At 40.2% G+C, this 23,002-nt stretch overlaps 1 protein-coding gene across 1 annotated transcript; it reads left to right on the forward strand.

Annotated features, from left to right (window-relative positions):
- The first annotated feature begins 21,684 nt into the window (after positions 1 to 21,684).
- LOC132607827 (uncharacterized) lies at positions 21,685 to 22,776 on the forward strand. Its single transcript, XM_060321904.1, has 2 exons — positions 21,685 to 22,314; positions 22,540 to 22,776. The coding sequence occupies exons 1-2, from the start codon at positions 21,685 to 21,687 to the stop codon at positions 22,774 to 22,776; spliced, it is 867 nt and encodes a 288-aa protein (XP_060177887.1).
- The last annotated feature ends 226 nt before the right edge of the window (positions 22,777 to 23,002 follow it).

Consider the following 23,002-nt stretch of genomic DNA (forward strand, 5'->3'; position numbering starts at 1 on the left):
ATCTTAAGCAAATATATTGGTGGGATGGAATGAAGAAGGACATAGCGGAATTTATAGCTCAATGTCCAAATTGCCAACAAATGAAAATTGAGCATCAAAAGCCAGGAGGATTGTTACAAGCCATGGAAATTCCAGCCTGGAAATGGGAAGCGATTAAGATAGATTTCATTATAGGATTGCCTCACTTCTAACACAATTATGACTCCATATGGGTGATCGTGGACAGACTGACGAAATCAACTCATTTTCTTCCAGTCAAAACCACATATTAGGCAGAAGATTATGCAAGGTTGTATCTTAAAGAGATCGTACGACTTCATGGTGTCCCGATATCTATTATCACAGATAGAGGAGCACAATTTACAGCTAAATTCTGGAAGTCCTTCCAAGAAGGTTTGGGTACTCAGGTAACGCTTAGCACAACATTTCATCCACAAACGGATGGCCAAGCTGAACGTACCATTCATCCCTTGAAAGATATGTTCCGGGCATATGTGCTAGAATTCAGAGGTAATTGGGATGATCACTTACCCCTTATCGAGTTTGGGTACAACAACAATTATCATTCTAGCATCCAGATGGCTCCATATAATGCTCTGTATGGAAGAAAGTGTAGATCCCCAATTGGATAGTTTGAAGTAGGAGAGGTACAACTAATAGGTCCGGAGCTAATTCAACAAGTGTTGGAAAAGATCGAGGTTATCCGGGATCGATTATTGATAGCCCAAAGTCGCCAGAAATCCTATGCGGACAACGGTCAGCGAGACTTGAAATTTCAAGTTAATGATTGGGTATTTCGAAAAGAGTCACCGATGAAAGTTGTGATCAGATTTGGCAAGAAGGGCAAACTTAGTCCCCGGTATATTGGGCCTTATAAAATTGTACATAAGGTGGGCCAAGTAACGTATGACCTGGATTTACCTCCAGAGCTTGAATCAGTCCACCCAGTCTTTTATGTGTCAATGCTCCGGAAATGTATTGGAGATCCATCTAGAATTGTGCCAGTTAATGATATTCAAGTTACAGAAAAGTTGGCTTATGAAGAAGTGCCTATAGCCATATTAGATCGGGAAGTACGGGAGCTTAGAAATAAAGAGGTAGCCTCGGTTAAAGTCTTGTGGAGAAACAATAACCGAGAGGAAATGACTTGGGGATCAGAAGAAAAGGTTAAATCCAAATGTCCGCAACTGTTTCCACCCCCGGAAGAAGTTCAAGATGAGAAGCCATTATCGTAAGGTATGTGATTCTTCTTTTAATGCTTTTGGTCGTGTGTGGCCCTATTTTCTTACCATTGTGTTGTATCCCTGTGAGGCGTTGTTATTGAGTTGTTGCGACAGGATGGTAGTGCTATATTACAGGAGAAACTCTGGACAAAATTTTGTAGAACCCCCGAGAATGTAACATTCGGGGACGAATGTTTTTAAGGAGGGAAGAATGTTACACCTTCCGTTTGTTGCAAGGAGATTTTAGCTTATTGGCGGTGTGTGCCTTCAGTTCGGTAATCCGTACTAGAGTTTTGGACATGAGATATTTTATCTTGTATGTGTACCGGAGTATAAGTATGCATTCTTTACATTAGGCACCACAGTGATGCCTCATTTCTTTGGTACACATTGAACAGGACTTATCCACTTGCTGTCTGTAATCAGATAAACTACCCCAGCGTCTAACCACTTTATGATCTCCTTTTTCACGACTTCGTGCATGTTCTGGTTCAATCTCCGCTGATGCTCAACAATAAGATTGCTGTCCTCTTCTAGCTGAATTTTATGCTCACAGATGCCAGAAGGAATACCCCGAATGTTTGCTACGGTCCAACCAATAGCACGTCCGTACTCACGCAAAATCTCCACTAAATGCTCAATCTGTTCCTCAGTAAATAATGCAGAAATGATCACTGGAAATGTCTTGTTCGGACCAAGGAACTCATACCTCAAGTGTGCTGGGAGCTGCTTCAGCTCAAGCTTTGGTGGCTCAATAATAGAAGGCTTAGCTGGTGGAGTGGTTCTATTTGCAAGATCAGGATCAAGCTTTCTTGGGTAGTAAGTGTAAGAACCTAGACCCTCAAGCGCGTTTATAGTTTTAACGTAGCCCTCCAAAACACAACCATCAAAGTCTATCAGAACTGCAGTGAGAGCTTCTCCCAGACTTTCTTCGTCCATTTTATGTTCGACAACATCATCAATCCCATCAAACGAATCAATAACCGAGATACTCTCATAAGCGCTTGGTAACTTTATCCCCTTACTTGCTTGGAAAGTCACTTCTTCGCCATTCACTCGTAATTTAATTTCATTCTTTTGAGAGTCCATATGCCCTCTTCCCGTAGCAAGGAACGGTCTTCCCAAGATGATGGGAATATCTCTATCCACCGCACAATCCAGAATCATGAAATTAGCAGGAAACATGACCTTACCCACTTGCACCAACACGCCATCTATAACCTCAATTGGTTTCTTGATAGATGTCTTCCATCTGTAAATGCATAGAAGTCGGTCTAGGAGTCTCTAATCCAGATTGTTTGAAAATAAAAAGGGGCATCAAGTTGATACTCGCCCCATTATCACACAGAGCACGGGCGAATGGATGAAGCCCAATATTGCACGGAATGGTAAACGCCCCTGGATCTCCCTTCTTCTGAACTGTGATGGAAGAAATAATTGAACTCACATGATGAGTTAAATTCACTGTCTCATGTTGAACATACCTTTTCTTCGTAAGCATGTCTTTCACAAACTTAGCAAATCCGGGCTTCTCTTTGACAACATCAAGGAATGGAAATTTTACTATTAACTGCTTCAACTGATCATAGAACTTCTGACACATAGCATCATCATTCTTCTTTGCCAACCTCCGAGGAAAGGGAGGCTTTTCTTTGTACATCTGAGTCAAAGGGCGAAAATCCCCTTTTATTGAGTGTTTCCCTGTATCAGCAGCAACTTCTGGAATATCGACAACTTTTTCTTCACCACGGACTTCCTCATTAATAATAGGCACTTCAGAATGCACCTCTTCTTCCTCAATAATAGGATCTAGATCAACCACTTTCTTGTCAGCACCTTGAAGTATTTTACCACTCCTCGTGCTAATAGCAAAAGTACGTTCCACTCTCCCACCATTCTTCGGGTTTGGAATAGTATCACTAGGAAGCCCTCCTTTTCTGGCAGGATGTTGTTCTCTAGAAAGATCATGCATCTGCTATTCAAGATTCTGAATAGCTGCTGAATGAGAGATCACCGTCTCTGATAGCCCAGATAATGTCTTTTCAGTGTTTGTCTAACTTGCAAACAATTTCTCAAGCATTGACTCCAACCTCGAACTACCTTGATCATTAGACTGCCCTTTTTGTGGAATATAAGGGTTGGAACTTCTGTTCCCAAAATTACCATTGTTTTTGTTGTATCTCCCTTGGTTCGGTCCACTATAGTTCTTGTTGTAGTTCCCTTGGTTGTTATTGTAGTTCCCTTGATTGTATGACCCCTGTCCTTGTTGTGGCCTCCAGTATCTTTAAATTGGTCTAGGAATATCCCCCTTCGCTATGTAATCTGCATACTAAACATTCTCAATTTGCGGAGGGGGGCCCTCTTGATACGGACCCTCTTGGACATGGTACATTCCAGGCGGTATGCCTAAGATATCTTCACAAACATTCACCTTCTTTGCTTCTTTCTCATCAAGTCTCGTTGTCAGTAAAGAGAGACTAGTGGCCAATTGTGCCAATGTCTGCTGTGTTTCTTGTCTGTCTTTCACAATATTTTGAATCAACGGTGTTCTAAGTGATAGCTCATCTGAATTACTTAAATGCCAGGCTTGGCTATGTGTAGTCAATCGATCAAGTATATCAGTAATAGTAGCATAGGACTTATTCATGAAACACTCGCTTGCAGCATTATTGGCTATCGCTTGGGTCATAGGATCCAACCCTCTATAGAACTTCTCCTTCGAAATCTGATCTGGAAAACTATGGTTTGGACTCCTATCCAAATATTCTTTGTACCTCTCCCAAGCTTCAAAAAGTTGTTCCCTAATTACGTTATTTGAACTCGTAAATCTGATCACGAATTTCAGGTCTTTTACTCGGAGGATACCACTTCCTGAGAAACACTCTGACCATCTCTTCCCATGTAGCAATAGAGTTTCGGGGCAGCTTTGTGAAGCATTTTCTCGCTTCTCCGGCTAATGAATATTTGAAGAGTTTCAGCAAAACTGCTTCTTAAGTCACACACCGCTGGATATGCTGACAGCACACATCCAGAAAGTTTGTTATGTGTTGGTGAGGGTCATCATCGACTGCATTCAGAAAGTATCCCTCTTGTTTGAGCATATGATAGAGGGAATTATCAAACTTAATAGTAGTAGCAGTCACCCTCGGATGAATGATTGCGGATGCAAAGTCTTCATCTGTTTCTGGTTCATCAGTAAAAACACTTCTCGATTGGAAATTCGTTGTTGGCCATGATCACATGGTTTACAAAGTAGCAAACAACGTGTATTGGAATATGACAAAGACTTTAAGATGAGTAAACACTATTTAATAATTTCAAAACCGTATTCCCCGACAGCGGCGCCAAAATTTGATACGCTCAAATTACACCTATTAATGCTATAAGGCGGACGTTGCTAAATATAGTAACCCAACGAGGTTGGGGTCGAATCCCACAGAGAATATGGTGTGAAAAGTTTACTAAACAAGTATTATACTAATCTTGCGGTCCTGGTGTATTCTAGAAAAGGGTTGTTTTAGTTTGTGGACTAATTTAAAGTCACAGAAAATTTATAGTTGTAAATATATGGGTAAAAAGAACCAAGGTTGTGTCCCCGTCAGATAAAGTGTATGACATGGGTATCGATCTTGATATACTTCTAATGGGCTGTTTGTATGGATGCACTTAACCACTATGTGAATACAAACTATTTCCCAATATGAAAAGATTATTTCTTTCTATGTTTTTTCCAAAGATAGGAAATTATGCATGAAGAACGGTTAATTATGCCAAGTAAATTCCTCTTATTCCTAAGTCAATTTATTAAACAAGGTTTAAAGCCCTGAGTTATTGTTATTTGTTCTTACCTAACCCTAGCTATTTTCCCAAATAAACTAAAGTTTATGGCGTTAGCTAATGTTTGCAACCACTAACTATATGATGAAAACGAAGAACAAATAAACCGTAACAATCAATTATGCATATCTCTTTCACAATCCGCAGTCACAACACACCCATCCATGGGTTCACAACCTTAGTAAAGATGTTTAGCTACTTATGGCAACAAGAATATAATAAAAGATTGATGATTGCATAATTGAATTATTGTATTGAACTTACGAATAAAACTTGAAAGTAATGAATGTAATTGTCTAGAAATCCTCAAAAGCAATAACAACTCAAAAGTAATTACCACCAGTCTAAAACTCCAGATGTCTGAAAAATAAAACCTAAACAGGTATTTATACAAGTCAAACGGAATAATCAATCCTAGTCTTGTTCCAGCTCAGCTTGCACTTCGACGGGTTGACTTTTTACTTCGACGGTCGTTGACATGCTAGACGACCATATCGGCGATCTGAGTATGCTTATTTCACTCTGCAGGAACTCCACCGTCGAAGCACTTCGACGGACCGTCGATCATGTGGATGGTGCAAGTCGACGATCGGATGATGCTCTGATGATTTGTTACATCGCAGGAACTTATTGACGAGGCAATTCGACGGACCGTCGAGCATGTTGACGGTCCGTCATTATGCTTATCAAAATAGATTGCCTATTTTTCTCCCTTTTTTGCTTTCTGAGCATTCTAACTTCATAATACCTGCACAACACACAAAACACATCAAACTAACACAAACTTACTCAAAAACAAGTAAAACTTAGAGTTAAAAAACATTGGATATGCCAAAATTCCCGGCACATCATTCATGTTGATATTTATACAGATCACAAGAGTCTCCAATATATTTTCAAACAGAGGGAGTTGAACCTTCGGCAGAGGCGGTGGTTAGAGCTACTGAAAGATTATGATGTGAGTATTTTATACCACCCTGAAAAGGTGAATGTTGTAGCCGATGCACTTAGCCGCAAATCAATGGGTAGTCTATGTGATGTCCCTCCGGAGAAGAAAGAATTAATCCATGAGCTTTACCAGCTAGCTAGTCTGGGAGTTCGTCTAATTGATTCAGGCGATGGGAGAATTGGTATTCATAACCCAGCCATTTCGTCCTTAGATGTGGAGGTGAGAGAGCGCCAATATGAAGACCCTCAGTTGAGTTACTATAGAGATACACTTCCAAAAAGAAAGTCACCGTTTGAAGTTTCTACAGAAGGAGTTCTTAGGTACCGACATAGGCTATGTGTTTCCTATATTGCAGGACTACGTCGTCAAATTCTGGAAGAAGCTCATTATCCTGGTATTCTATTCACCCAGGGGCGACAAAGATATATCACGATCTTAAGCAAATATATTGGTGGGATGGAATGAAGAAGGACATAGCGGAATTTGTAGCTCAATGTCCAAATTGCCAACAAATGAAAATTGAGCATCAAAAGCCAGGAGGATTGTTACAAGCCATGGAAATTCCAGCCTGGAAATGGGAAGCGATTAAGATAGATTTCATTATAGGATTGCCTCACTTCTAACACAATTATGACTCCATATGGGTGATCGTGGACAGACTGACGAAATCAACTCATTTTCTTCCAGTCAAAACCACATATTAGGCAGAAGATTATGCAAGGTTGTATCTTAAAGAGATCGTACGACTTCATGGTGTCCCGATATCTATTATCACAGATAGAGGAGCACAATTTACAGCTAAATTCTGGAAGTCCTTCCAAGAAGGTTTGGGTACTCAGGTTACGCTTAGCACAACATTTCATCCACAAATGGATGGCCAAGCTGAACGTACCATTCATCCCTTGAAAGATATGTTCCGGGCATGTGTGCTAGATTTCGGAGGTAATTGGGATGATCACTTACCCCTTATCGAGTTTGGGTACAACAACAATTATCATTCTAGCATCCAGATGGCTCCATATAATGCTCTGTATGGAAGAAAGTGTAGATCCCCAATTGGATAGTTTGAAGTAGGAGAGGTACAACTAATAGGTCCGGAGCTAATTCAACAAGTGTTGGAAAAGATCGAGGTTATCCGGAAATGTGTCAATGCTCCGGAAATGTATTGGAGATCCATCTAGAATTGTGCCAGTTAATGATATTCAAGTTACAGAAAAGTTGGCTTATGAAGAAGTGCCTATAGCCATATTAGATCGGGAAGTACGGGAGCTTAGAAATAAAGAGGTAGCCTCGGTTAAAGTCTTGTGGAGAAACAATAACCGAGAGGAAATGACTTGGGGATCAGAAGAAAAGGTTAAATCCAAATGTCCGCAACTGTTTCCACCCCCGGAAGAAGTTCAAGATGAGAAGCCATTATCGTAAGGTATGTGATTCTTCTTTTAATGCTTTTGGTCGTGTGTGGCCCTATTTTCTTACCATTGTGTTGTATCCCTGTGAGGCGTTGTTATTGTGAGTTGTTGCGACAGGATGGTAGTGCTATATTACAGGAGAAACTCTGGACAAAATTTTGTAGAACCCCCGAGAATGTAACATTCGGGGACGAATGTTTTTAAGGAGGGAAGAATGTTACACCTTCCGTTTGTTGCAAGGAGATTTTAGCTTATTGGCGGTGTGTGCCTTCAGTTCGGTAATCCGTACTAGAGTTTTGGACATGAGATATTTTATCTTGTATGTGTATCGGAGTATAAGTATGCATTATTGACATTACGAGGGAATCCAAAGTGAAACGAATCGAATCGGACCAAAACGGAGCAGTTCAGAAAAACTGTTGAAACCAGTCAGCGTCAATGGCCCAAAGGACGACCATCGACATGTTGACGACTCGTCAAAGCGTAAATATGATAAAAAAAATGAAGAAAAGAACTGACCTGTTGACGAGCACTTCGATGACGTCGTCGAACGTGTCAACGGTCCGTCAACATGCTCGTTGACTTACATACTTACAGATTAGCAGTTGCTAATTCTCAGAAGTTCAGCTCTGCATACCGTCATTATACATTGACGGTCCGTCGACATGTCGATGGCACGTCTTTGTGCTCTGGTGTAATTTTTCTGGTTTTCCGAGTTACTGCTCCTGCGCGCTCAACACCTGTAAAAAAAATTTAAAAAAATAAAAAACTAAAACCTACAAAAACAAAATTACAGAATTTTAAACTTGGGTTGCCTCCCAAGAAGCGCTTGATTTAACATCGCATCACGACGGTGTTATTAATTTACTCTTTGTCGGGACTCGCCGAGTAAGCATTCGTCCCAAGGTGCCTCAACCAATATCGGCCCACAATTCTATCTCCCACAATCATAGCATGGTAGTGCTTCACCCTCTGCCTGTTCGCCTTAAATGTCTGAATTCTGTCTTTGGACTTCAATTCAATAGCTCCATGGGGTGAGACACTTACCACTTCAAAGGAACCTGACCACTGTGATTTCAATTTGCCCGGAAGCAGCTTCAATCTAGAATTAAACAGCAAGACGGGGTCACCCTTGTAGAATTCCTGCTTTAGGATTTTCTTGTCATGATACTGCTTCATCGTCTCTTTGTATAGCGCAGCACTTTCATATGCCTGATAGCAGAACTCATCCATCTCGTTGAGCTAAAACAACCTAAGTTTGGTCGCTTCTTCCCAATTCATGTTCAATGTTTTCAAGGCTCACATGGCCTTATGCTCAAGTTCAACTGGCAGGTGGCATGCTCTACCAAAAACTAGCTTGAAAGGCGAAGTCCCAATTTGAATTTTGAACACAGTCCGGTAAGCCCATAGAGCATCATCGAGCTTGCGGGCCCAATCAACTCTGTTCGCATTCATCATTTTTGCTAAAATACTCTTTATCTCCTGATTAGAGACTTCAACTTGCCCGCTTGTCTGAGGATGATACGGGGTTGCCCCCTATGCTTGACTCCATACTTCTCCATCAATCCCGCGAAGGCTTTATTGCAAAAGTGAGAACCACCATCACTGATTATCTCCCTTGTAGTACCAAAACGAGTAAATATGTTCTTTTTCAAGAATCCCATGACACTGTTGGCTCCATTATTAGGTAAAGCCACCGCTTCTACCCATTTAGAGACATAATCAACCACCACCAAGATGTATTTCATTCCACTCGAGCTTACAAAGGAACCCATAAAGTCAATTCCCCAAACATCGAACACTTCAATCTCCATTACAAAGTTCATAGGCATCTCTTGCCTCCTACCAATATTCCCCTGCCTTTGGCACAGATCACAAGAACGCACCATCAGATTAGCATCATGAAAGAGAGCAGGCCAATAATAACCACATTCGAGAACCTTGGCAGCAGTCCTCGTACCACTAAGATGTCCCCCAACTGGAGAGTCGTGGCAGGCCTTCAAAATGACCAATACCTCACTCTCTGGGACACAACACCAAATAATATTATCGGCGCAAGTTCTCAATAAATATGTTTCATCGCAATAGTACTAACGAACATCCCACAAAAACCTCTTTTTCTGATATGATTTTATGTCGTCGGGAATGATACCAGTCACCAAGTAGTTAGCAAAATTGGAAAACCATGGTTCCACCTGCATAGACACCGCCAAAACTTTCTTATCCGGAAACGCATCTTTAATATCAATTTCATTTGCTGGCACCCCAGTTTCCTCAAGCCTAGAGAGATGATCTGCAACCTGATTTTCGGACCCCTTTCGATCTTTTACCTCAAAATCAAACTCTTGTAACAAAAGGACCTAACGAATAAGTCGTGGCTTAGCTTCCTTCTTTGCCATCAAATACCTCAACGCCGCATGGTCAGTGTACACCACAACCTTGGACCCCAGCAAATAGGACCGAAACTTCTCAAAAGCATATACTATCGCAAGTAGCTCTTGCTCAGTCACCGTGTAGTTCATCTATGCTGCATTAAGTGTCCTACTAGCATAATAGATCGGGTGCATAATTTTATTGTGCCTCTGGCCAAGCACCGCACCTATCGTGAAACCACTAGCATCACACATCAACTCAAAGGGTAAGGATAAATCCGGAATAACAATCATAGGAGCAGTAATGAGGCGCTCCTTTAATTCATCAAACGCCTTTCAGCACTTGTCATCAAACTCAAACTTAGCCTTTTTTTCAAGAAGCTTGCACATCGGGTTAGCAATCTTAGAGAAATCCTTAATGAAGAGCCTGTAGAACCCAGCATGTCCTAAGATACTTCGGACACCTTTGACTGAGATGGGTGGAGGAAGTTTTGCAATCATATCTATCATCGCTTGATCGACCTAAATTCCTTTTTCAGAAATTGTTTGACTGAGGACTATCCCTTCCTTCACCATAAAGTGGCACTTTTCCCAATTTAGCACGAAATTTGTCTCCTCACATCTTTTCAGTACTTGACCCAGTTGGTCAAGACAATCACCAACAACGGAGAAATCATCCATAAATAACTCCAAGAAGTCCCCTACCATGTCATAAAAGATCGACATCATGCACCTCTGAAAAGTGGCTGGTGCATTGCACAGCCCAAAGGGCATTCGGCTGAACGCAAACGTCCCATAGGGACAAGTAAAGTCATCTTATCTTGATCTTCTAAGGCAATGTTGATCTTATTACAGCCCGAGTATCCATCTAGGAAGCAATAGTAAGACCTCCCAGCCAGCCTATCCAACATCTGATCAATGAAAGGTATGGGAAAATGGTCTTTACAAGTTGCAGTATTCAGCTTCCTATAGTCCATGGAAACACGCCATCCAGTAACTGTACGAGCGGGAATCAGCTCATTCTTTACATTAGGCACCACAGTGATGCCTCATTTCTTTGGTACACATTGAACAGGACTTATCCACTTGCTGTCTGTAATCAGATAAACTACCCCAGCGTCTAACCACTTTATGATCTCCTTTTTCACGACTTCGTGCATGTTCTAGTTCAATCTCCACTGATGCTCAACAATAAGATTGCTGTCCTCTTCTAGCTGAATTTTATGCTCACAGATGCCAGAAGGAATACCCCGAATGTTTGCTACGGTCCAACCAATAGCACGTCCGTACTCACGCAAAATCTCCACTAAATGCTCAATCTGTTCCTCAGTAAATAATGCAGAAATGATCGCTGGAAATGTCTTGTTCGGACCAAGGAACTCATACCTCAAGTGTGCTGGGAGCTGCTTAAGCTCAAGCTTTGGTGGCTCAACAATAGAAGGCTTAGCTGGTGGAGTGGTTCTATTTGCAAGATCAAAATCAAGCTTTCTTGGGTAGTAAGTGTAAGAACCTAGACCCTCAAGCGCGTTTATAGTTTCAACGTAGCCCTCCAAAACACAACCATCAAAGTCTATCAGAACTGCAGTGAGAGCTTCTCCCAGACTTTCTTCGTCCATTTTATGTTCGACAACATCATCAATCCCATCAAACGAATCAATAACTGAGATACTCTCATAAGCGCTTGGTAACTTTATCCCCTTACTTGCTTGGAAAGTCACTTCTTCGTCATTCACTCGTAACTTAATTTCATTCTTTTGAGAGTCCATATGCCCTCTTCCCGTAGCAAGGAACGGTCTTCCCAAGATGATGGGAATATCTCTATCCACCGCACAATCCATAATCATGAAATTAGCAGGAAACATGACCTTACCCACTTGCACCAACACGCCATCTATAACCTCAATTGGTTTCTTGATAGATGTCTTCCATCTGTAAATGCATAGAAGTCGGTCTAGGAGTCTCTAATCCAGATTGTTTGAAAATAAAAAGGGGCATCAAGTTGATACTCGCCCCATTATCACACAGAGCACGGGCGAATGGATGAAGCCCAATATTGCACGGAATGGTAAACGCCCCTGGATCTCCCTTCTTCTGAACTGTGATGGAAGAAATAATTGAACTCACATGATGAGTTAAATTCACTGTCTCATGTTGAACATACCTTTTCTTCGTAAGCATGTCTTTCACAAACTTAGCAAATCCGGGCTTCTCTTTGACAACATCAAGGAATGGAAATTTTACTATTAACTGCTTCAACTGATCATAGAACTTCTGACACATAGCATCATCATTCTTCTTTGCCAACCTCCGAGAAAAGGGAGGCTTTTCTTTGTACATCTGAGTCAAAGGGCGAAAAGCCCCTTTTATTGAGTGTTTCCCTTGATTGTATGACCCCTGTCCTTGTTGTGGCCTCCAGTATCTTTAAATTGGTCTAGGAATATCCCCCTTCGCTATGTAATCTGCATACTAAACATTCTCAATTTGCGGAGGGGGGCCCTCTTGATACGGACCCTCTTGGACATGGTACATTCCAGGCGGTATGCCTAAGATATCTTCACAAACATTCACCTTCTTTGCTTCTTTCTCATCAAGTCTCGTTGTCAGTAAAGAGAGACTAGTGGCCAATTGTGCCAATGTCTGTTGCGTTTCTTGTCTGTCTTTCACAATATTTTGAATCAACGGTGTTCTAAGTGATAGCTCATCTGAATTACTTAAATGCCAGGCTTGGCTATGTGTAGTCAATCGATCAAGTATATCAGTAATAGTAGCATAGGACTTATTCATGAAACACTCGCTTGCAGCATTATTGGCTATCGCTTGGGTCATAGGATCCAACCCTCTATAGAACTTCTCCTTCAAAATCTGATCTGGAAAACTATGGTTTGGACTCCTATCCAAATATTCTTTGTACCTCTCCCAAGCTTCAAAAAGTTGTTCCCTAATTACGTTATTTGAACTCGTAAAGCTGATCACGAATTTCAGGTCTTTTACTCGGAGGATACCACTTCCTGAGAAACACTCTGACCATCTCTTCCCATGTAGCAATAGAGTTTCGGGGCAGCTTTGTGAAGCATTTTCTCGCTTCTCCGGCTAATGAATATTTGAAGAGTTTCAGCAAAACTGCTTCTTAAGTCACACACCGCTGGATATGCTGACAGCACACATCCAGAAAGTTTGTTATGTGTTGGTGAGGGTCATCATCGACTGCATTCAGAAAGTATCCCTCTTGTTTGAGCATATGATAGAGGGAATTATCAAACTTAATAGTAGTAGCAGTCACCCTCGGATGAATGATTGCGGATGCAAAGTCTTCATCTGTTTCTGGTTCATCAGTAAAAACATTCTCGATTGGAAATTCGTTGTTGGCCATGATCACATGGTTTACAAAGTAGCAAACAACGTGTATTGGAATATGACAAAGACTTTAAGATGAGTAAACACTATTTAATAATTTCAAAACCGTATTCCCCGACAGCGGCGCCAAAATTTGATACGCTCAAATTACACCTATTAATGCTATAAGGCGGACGTTGCTAAATATAGTAACCCAACGAGGTTGGGGTCGAATCCCACAGAGAATATGGTGTGAAAAGTTTACTAAACAAGTATTATACTAATCTTGCGGTCCTGGTGTATTCCAGAAAAGGGTTGTTTTAGTTTGTGGACTAATTTAAAGTCACAGAAAATTTATAGTTGTAAATATATGGGTAAAAAGAACCAAGGTTGTGTCCCCGTCAGATAAAGTGTATGACATGGGTATAGATCTTGATATACTTCTAATGGGCTGTTTGTATGGATGCACTTAACCACTGTGTGAATACGAACTATTTCCCAATATGAAAAGATTATTTCTTTCTATGTTTTTTCCAAAGATAGGACATTATGCATGAAGAACGGTTAATTATGCCAAGTAAATTCCTCTTATTCCTAAGTGAATTTATTAAACATGGTTTAAAGCCCTGAGTTAATGTTATTTGTTCTTACCTAACCCTGGCTATTTTACCAAATAAACTAAAGTTTATGGCGTTAGCTAATGTTTGCAACCACTAACTATATGATGAAAACGAAGAACAAATAAACCCTAACAATCAATTATGCATATATCTTTCACAATCCGCAGTCACAACACACCCATCCATGGGTTCACAACCTTAATAAAGATGTTTAGCTACTTATGGCAACAAGAAAATAATAAAAGATTGAAGATTGCATAATTGAATTATTGTATTGAACTTACGAATAAAACTTGAAAGTAATGAATGTAATTGTCTAGAAATCCTCAAAAGCAATAACAACTCAAAAGTAATTACCACCAGTCTAAAACTTCAGATGTCTGAAAAATAAAACCTAAACAGGTATTTATACAAGTCAAACGGAATAATCAATCCTAGTCTTGTTCCAGCTCAGCTTGCACTTCGACGGGTTGACTTTTTACTTCGACGGTCGTTGACATGCTCGACGACCATATCGACGATCTGAGTATGCTTTTTTCACTCTGCAGGAACTCCACCGTCGAAGCACTTCGACGGACCGTCGATCATGTGGATGGTGCAAGTCGACGATCGGATGATGCTCTGATGATTTGTTACATCGCAGGAACTTATTGACGAGGCAATTCGACAGACTGTCGAGCATGTTGACGGTCCGTCCTTATGCTTATCAAAATGGATTGCCTATTTTTCTCCTTTTTTTGCTTTCTGAGCATTCTAACTTCATAATACCTGCACAACACACAAAACACATCAAACTAACACAAACTTACTCAAAAACAAGTAAAACTTAGAGTTAAAAAACATTGGATGTGCCAAAATTCCCGGCACATCATTCATGTTGATATTTATACAGATCACAAGAGTCTCCAATATATTTTCAAACAGAGGGAGTTGAACCTTCGGCAGAGGCGGTGGTTAGAGCTACTGAAAGATTATGAAGTGAGTATTTTATACCACCCTGAAAAGGTGAATGTTGTAGCCGATGCACTTAGCCGCAAATCAATGGGTAGTCTATGTGATGTCCCTCCGGAGAAGAAAGAATTAATCCATGAGCTTTACCAGCTAGCTAGTCTGGGAGTTCGTCTAATTGATTCAGGCGATGCGAGAATTGGTATTCATAACCCAGCCATTTCGTCCTTAGATGTGGAGGTGAGAGAGCGCCAATATGAAGACCCTCAGTTGAGTTACTATAGAGATACACTTCCAAAAAGAAAGTCACCGTTTGAAGTTTCTACAGAAGGAGTTCTTAGGTACCGACATAGGCTATGTGTTTCCTATATTACAGGACTACGTCGTCAAATTCTGGAAGAAGCTCATTATCCTGGTATTCTATTCACCCAGGGGCGACAAAGATATATCACGATCTTAAGCAAATATATTGGTGGGATGGAATGAAGAAGGACATAGCGGAATTTGTAGCTCAATGTCCAAATTGCCAACAAATGAAAATTGAGCATCAAAAGCCAGGAGGATTGTTACAAGCCATGGAAATTCCAGCCTGGAAATGGGAAGCGATTAAGATAGATTTCATTATAGGATTGCCTCACTTCTAACACAATTATGACTCCATATGGGTGATCGTGGACAGACTGACGAAATCAACTCAGTTTCTTCCAGTCAAAACCACATATTAGGCAGCAAATTATGCAAGTTTGTATCTTAAAGAGATCGTACAACTTCATGGTGTCCCGATATCTATTATCACAGATAGAGGAGCACAATTTACAGCTAAATTCTGGAAGTCCTTCCAAGAAGGTTTGGGTACTCAGGTAAGGCTTAGCACAACATTTCATCCACAAACGGATGGCCAAGCTGAACGTACCATTCATCCCTTGAAAGATATGTTCCGGGCATATGTGCTAGATTTCAGAGGTAATTGGGATGATCACTTACCCCTTATCGAGTTTGGGTACAACAACAATTATCATTCTAGCATCCAGATGGCTCCATATAATGCTCTGTATGGAAGAAAGTGTAGATCCCCAATTGGATAGTTTGAAGTAGGAGAGGTACAACTAATAGGTCCGGAGCTAATTCAACAAGTGTTGGAAAAGATCGAGGTTATCCGGGATCGATTATTGATAGCACAAAGTCGCCAGAAATCCTATGCGGACAACGGTGAGCGAGACTTGAAATTTCAAGTTAATGATTGGGTATTTCGAAAAGAGTCACCGATGAAAGGTGTGATCAGATTTGGCAAGAAGGGCAAACTTAGTCCCCGGTATATTAGGCCTTACAAAATTGTACATAAGGTGGGCCAAGTAACTTATGACCTGGATTTACCTCCAGAGCTTGAATCAGTCCACCCAGTCTTTTATGTGTCAATGCTCCGGAAATGTATTGGAGATCTATCTAGAATTGTGCCAGTTAATGATATTCAAGTTATAGAAAAGTTGGCTTATGAAGAAGTGCCTATAGCCATATTAGATCGGGAAGTACGGGAGCTTAGAAATAAAGAGGTAGCCTCGGTTAAAGTCTTGTGGAGAAACAATAACCGAGAGGAAATGACTTGGGGATCAGAAGAAAAGGTTAAATCCAAATGTCCGCAACTGTTTCCACCCCCGGAAGAAGTTCAAGATGAGAAGCCATTATCGTAAGGTATGTCATTCTTCTTTTAATGCTTTTGGTCGTGTGTGGCCCTATTTTCTTACCATTGTGTTGTATCCCTGTGAGGCGTTGTTATTGTGAGTTGTTGCGACAGGATGGTAGTGCTGTATTACAGGAGAAACTCTGGACAAAATTTTGTAGAACCCCCGAGAATGTAACATTCGGGGACGAATGTTTTTAAGGAGGGAAGAATGTTACACCTTCCGTTTGTTGCAAAGAGATTTTAGCTTATTGGCGGTGTGTGCCTTCAGTTCGGTAATCCGTACTAGAGTTTTGGACATGAGATATTTTATCTTGTATGTGTACCGGAGTATAAGTATGCATTCTTGACATTACGAGGGAATCAAAAGTGAAACGAATCGAATCGGACCAAAACGAAGCAGTTCAGAAAAACTGTTGAAACCAGTCAGCGTCGATGGCCCAAAGGACGACCATCGACACGTTGACGAGCCGTCATCTGGCACCGTCGATAGGGCTCTACAATCAGGCATCTCAGGCAGCATTCGACGGGGCATGTCGATGGACCGTCGACACATTGTCGACCGTCGACCCTGCTCGTCGACCCGCGGATCTGGAACTTTCCAGCCCTGATTATAAATATAAGATTCCACGTTTTTATTCCATTATTCTCCCAAAAATAGATCCTACATCTCTCTAGAACTCTCCAAAACCCTCCCTCAATTTCTTCAACAAATCTATACCAAGAGACTATGATCAAATGCAAAGATTAAGAGATTCATGTACAAGGAAGCTTATTAGGGTTTGTGGAGAGTAAGAATTTCCTTGGTATTTAAGTGGGGGATTTCATTCTAATGGAGTATATTGACTCAAGGCTTGTTCCTAAGTGATTAAGGTGAGTTTTATGTTTATTTCATATTATTGAGAATATTGAGGGGTTAAAAGACTTGGGTTATGGAAGAAAGTAGAATATGAGCTTAAATATGGAAAAAATGGTATGTTGGGTAATACGTTAATGTGAATCATAATTCTTAGTATGAGATGAATATAATCTCGTTATAAATGATGCTAATGACGTTGAGGGAATGGTATGTGAGGAATAAATATGATGTTGTATTATAATTATTGTTATGGATACCCTTGAAGGGGGATTTGTTAGAATTGAATAATGTTTCGCTTAAAGAGGTTATTGATTAGATATTGTGGGTGTTTTTGTTGATAGTTGGGAATTGTTACAATGGGAGAAAGTCGTTGAAACAATGGGGATATTTCCCAATTTTCGTTAGCTCTTAGTTGCTCTAGCTTAAGCTTAAGTATGTCTTCAATTATCTAATTTTAGTACGAATTCCCTTGAAGGTAGAATCGCAAGCTTGAGGGGCACGCAATTAGACAATAGAGTTGAAGAGATACAAAGGTATGTGAGGCTAGTCCCTTCTTTTCCAAAGGCATGATTCTTATATATATGGTGATTTCTTTCCGGTAATTTCCATGACTTTCTTACATTCCAAAAGATGAAAGCTAAAGAGTATTAACAGTTTTCCACGAGATAGAGATGAGTCTAAGTCTAGAGATTCTAAAGCTTATGATATGATATTTCTACGAAGCAAATGATCCTTATATGATTCTTTGATGTTATTCATTGTTGCTAGACTCACCTCATAATGCTAGTTCCTTCAAGATGAGACATGATGATCACGATTACTCCATAATGGAATCGGGGGGTTCCCGACCTTACGTCACCTCGATAAAGTTGTAGCTTTTACTTGAGTTCTTATGCATGTCCTATGATAAGCATATAATGATGGGATTACACTGTGCCTAGTTAGTCGGACATGACACCACTACGGCGGGCGGCTTATGATTACACCGTGCCGAGTTGGTCGGATATGACACCGCTACGGCGGGCGCCTTATGATTACACCGTGCCTAGTTGGCCGGACATGACACCGCTACGGCGGGCAGCTTGTGATTACACCGTGCCTAGTTGGCCGGACATGACACCACTACAGCGGGCGTCTTATGATTATACCGTGCCTAGTTGGCTGGACATGACACCGCTACGGCGGGCGTCTTATGATTACACCGTGCCTAGTTGGCCGGACATTACACCGCTACGGGGGTTGGCTTATGATTACACCGTGCCTAGTTGGCCGAACATGACACCATGAGTGAGCGGCGTGCGATAGTTACCCGGACGCGAGTTAACGATGATGGTATATTTGATATGCATAATATGTGTTTTCCTTTAAAAGCTAGGAGGTTATATCTTCGCCTCATGTTTCATTATGTCTTTTTATGCCAGTATTATTCATGCCTTACATACTCAGTACATTTTTCATACTGATGTCCTTTTCTTTTTGGAAGCTGTGTTCATGCCCACAGGTAGACAGGAAGATTGTATGGACCCGTAGGAGTTTATCAGCGGACTCACCGGAGCACTCCACTACTCCAGGGGTGCTATTTATGGTCACACTCTTTTGTGTATATTTGGGGTCCTGTCCCATCCTTATGATTCAATACTCTAATAGAGGCTCGTAGATACGGATACATGGGTAGTCAATGTCTTATGGATATATCGGTGTATATTTTGTATATCACTTTGTAGACATAAGGGCTTATATATATATATGCATGTGTTGCCTTCGATATTATATGTGTCTAGGATGAGTATAATGATTAGCATAATGAGTGGTGCTCGGTAGTCAGCTCTGGGTACCTATTATGGCCCCCTAGTCGGGTCATGACAAACAGTTCGCATGCATGACTCTGCCTTAAGAGGCAATCCGTTACTGGTTTGCTTTTCATCTTATGTTCCTTTATTTCTTTATTATGATATTGTACATGCCTTTCATACTCAGTACATTGTTAGTACAAACGTCCTTTCTTTTATGGACGTTGTATTCATGCCCACAGGGAGACGGCGCAGATGCTTAGGAGCTCACTCAGCAGATTTGTAGGAGCACTCCACTACTCCGGAGTCGCCATTCCTTGGTATATTCTTTTGTGTATACATTGGGGCATGGCGGGTTCCTGTCCCGGCCTTATGTTTTCAGTACTCTAGCTAGAGGCTCGTAGATACATATGTGTGGGGTTGTAGATGCTATGTGACCTCTTCGTTGTATATTTTGTACATCATTTTTGTAGCCTCGTAGGCTTATGCCCATATATATATATATGTTTTGAGGATTATTTGGAGATTGATTATGATAAGTCTTGTTTTGAGGTTGATGTATGTCCAGGTTGAGTATGATAGATAGCAGGATGGGTGGTGCTCGGTAGTCAGCTCCGGGTACCCGTCATGGCCCACTAGTTGGGTCGTGACATTTATCCTCCATTTAATTTAACATTGAGCCTTCCTTCCACTATACACTTTACTTAATTCTTTCTCTTTTAATAAGGATTCTTATGCTCAGTCTAGGAGATTGGTAGTTCTTGTGCTTACATAAAGAATATCTCGAACCTCTTCTTCAGTGATTCTCTTTTCTCACTTTATACTTGAAATTGTTAATCCTTAGTTCGACTGATAAATTAAGGATAAGTTTGGAAATTGCCGGAATATGAACCAGGTTTCTTACTATACGTGGACTCAAATTGTTTCACTCTTTCCTTTATCTGTTGTTTGCATTCAACTTGATATTTGGTAGAACTGTTATTTTTCTTATCCCATGAAATTTTACCGCCACTAACTTTGTCCCAACAAAACGCATCATCCTTTTTATTATGTCCTTTAAAATTCTTCTTGGACCAAGATCTTCACTTGATTCTTGCCTGATAAATCTTTCCTATAATCTGGCATACCCTATTTGTTCTTTGAGTTTATTAGTCGCACAGATTTTTGAAGTCCTTAAATACTCATTTCCTCCATTTTCTTTTCACGATGGAAGATTTGTTCCCTTTCCTATACAGACCATATGTTTTAACCCACAAAATCTGATTTCTTCTTTTAATACTATCGTAATCGATGTACTATCGCATCTATTTTCCACAACCCGCTCTTTTATTTGGCCAGCTCACACTGTTTTGTAGTCCCCCTTACTAGGTGGTTATACCCTAGTCAGGCGTCATAGTTATTCCAATATGTTGTCGATCCTTGTGCCGTTCTTACCATCCTATCAATACCATAACTTATTCATATTTATGCATATCCCTCATATATTCATTCTATTTCCTTTGTGATCGAAGATCTGTATTCCTTATCAAGAAGACTCTTATCCCTTGTTATCGATGTTTTGTCTCTTGGCCATACTTATTAGTCTATTAACCTTCCTCTTGTCCTTAGTGGTTACACAACTTCCTTTAACTAATTCATCAGTCCACCTTTCTTGACTTCCCTTGCTCATAAAGTGCTCTTTCCCACCTGCCATTCTATAACATTGGCCCTGGAATTTCATAGGATATTCTATTAGAAATACGAATCCTTTCTATTTCGAAGATCATCCTTTAAGGGAGGGGGTGGCTTTTGCATTTTCTAAATGAACGTGTCGGTATGGCTTCACATTTATCCTCTCGAATATACCTTAAGAGTCAAAAATCTCTTAACACCTTTCATAAAGTCTGATTATTCCCTCTCAGGTTATACCCATACCTATCGTTATTATACTAAAATCCTATTTTTCAAGATCTAATTCTGGAACCTTCGTATTCATCTTTTATTCCATATTACCATACCCTATCCTTTTAACGTACTTACTTTAGAGGTTCATCCGAATGATTCTTCGCCTCTATCGTCATCTTAAACCTTTTTTCGAAAACTTTATTTAACCCTTACTAGAAACATACTTCCCTCGCTTACACTTCTCTTCATTTCATGACATCATAATCTTATTACTCTTATATACACACTCTCTTCTTTTTCCGGATATTATTAAATAATTGTGTGGACAAGTTAGCTCAGGATCATGAGCTAAGCAACATAGTCTTTAATCAGGAGCATACTCAGAAGGAATTTCCTATACTAATTATGCTCAGACAGGAGGATCATTTGAATTTTTCTATAAATCATGATGTAGTGGGATCCTACCCACTTGAAAGGGCGGAACCTAATGATTTGCATGTGGATCTGATGGAAAAAGGTCAAGATCAACAAATTCTACCCCTGAAGAAACCTTCTCCTTTGAAGGAACTGCATGATGTAGTATCCCATAATCTATCAGATATGGCAGTACCTGAACATCTTCATATAAGTAGCAGTTCTAAAGATGGGGTAGATGAGGAAGCTGATATTTCTCCAAAGTCCATGCAGAAAGGGAGTAAGAAGGGCAAACAACAAAGTGCAGTGGATATTCAGCCTATAAGAATATTGCCAAATAGAGTTATGAAGAATGTCAATAAATAATTATGAAGACTCTATTTTGGAATATCAGGTTTGTGAATTCACAGCAAGCTTTTCATAGAGTGCAAATGTTACATAGGCATCATAAATTCTCCATCATTGCTTTGATGGAACCATTTCTGCATGTTAGAAACATTCAAGGATTTAGAAGCAGATTGGGCATGAGGTATGCACATCATAACTGCAATGGTAAAATATGGTTCTTTAGAAATGATAATATAGATGTAGAGGTGATTCAGGATACAGATCAACAGATTACAGTTAAGCTAAATTTTCAGGAGGATAATAAGATTCTTATGACTACTATGATTTATGCAAAGTGTGAATCATTGGAAAGAATTAGTCTTTGGCATAACTTGTATAACCTGGCTGATCAAATGGAAGTGCCCTGGCTTGTGGGAGGGGATTTCAATGTCATTATGCATGAAGATGAGAAAATAGGGGGTCTGCCAGTTTATCCAGATGAGTATGAAGATTTTGCATTCTGTGTGAACTCAAGTGAACTATTTGAAGTTTCTTTTAAAGGGATCTTATTCACATGGTGGAATGGTAGAACTGGTAGATATTGTATTTTTAAAAGGTTGGACAGAATGCTCACTAAGTCAAAACTACAGGATTGGATTGGTCACATGAAAGTTGAACATTTATCTTGAACTGGTTCTGATCATGCTCCTCTTCTACTTACTTGTGGAAATTCATCTCAACATGTAAGGAAGCCTTTCAGATTTCTAAAGTTTTGGATAGAACATCAATCCTTCTTAGAGGTTGTGAATCAAGGGTGGAATACTGATTTTGAAGAAGATGAACTCATTACTTTTAAACTGAAGCTGAAAAAAATTAAGTTTGTTTTATCATAATAGAGTAAAGCTACTTTTGGGGATATCTTCAAGCAACTGGTAGTAAGGGAAGATATTGTGAGAGGTAAAGAACAACTTTTTGAAGATGATCCTCCTCCCGCAAACAGGATGGTTCTCCAACTAGCACAAGCAGAATTAAAGATGTATATGCATTATGAGGAGGAGTTCTGGAGACAGAAATCTCATTTGACTTGCTTTTCTGAGGGGGATAGGAATACAAGTTTTTCAACAATAGGGTAAATTGTAGGAGGAAAGATTGCAGGTTAAAAGGATGAAAAAGCAAGATGGAAGTTGGATTGCGGGGGAAGATGCTCTAGCTGAGGAAGCAAATCAATTTTATCATCATCAGTTTACACAGGAGGATATCTCCTCAGATTTCTCATTGCTGCAACATGTTCCTAATATGGTTACTCAAGAGAAAAATCAAATACTTACCAGCATGCCAAATCTAGAAGATGTTAAGAAT

The sequence above is a fragment of the Lycium barbarum genome, chromosome 8, assembly GCF_019175385.1.
Source record: "Lycium barbarum isolate Lr01 chromosome 8, ASM1917538v2, whole genome shotgun sequence".
Classification (NCBI taxonomy): domain Eukaryota; kingdom Viridiplantae; phylum Streptophyta; class Magnoliopsida; order Solanales; family Solanaceae; genus Lycium; species Lycium barbarum.

Excerpts from the sequence above, each read along its gene's own strand:
- LOC132607827 (XM_060321904.1), top strand. The coding sequence starts at position 21,685 with ATGAAGACTCTATTTTGGAATATCAGGTTTGTGAATTCACAGCAAGCT. Across the intron at positions 22,315-22,539 it reads ATTGGATTGGTCACATGAAA|AGTAAAGCTACTTTTGGGGA; the intron begins GTTGAACATTTA and ends TTATCATAATAG.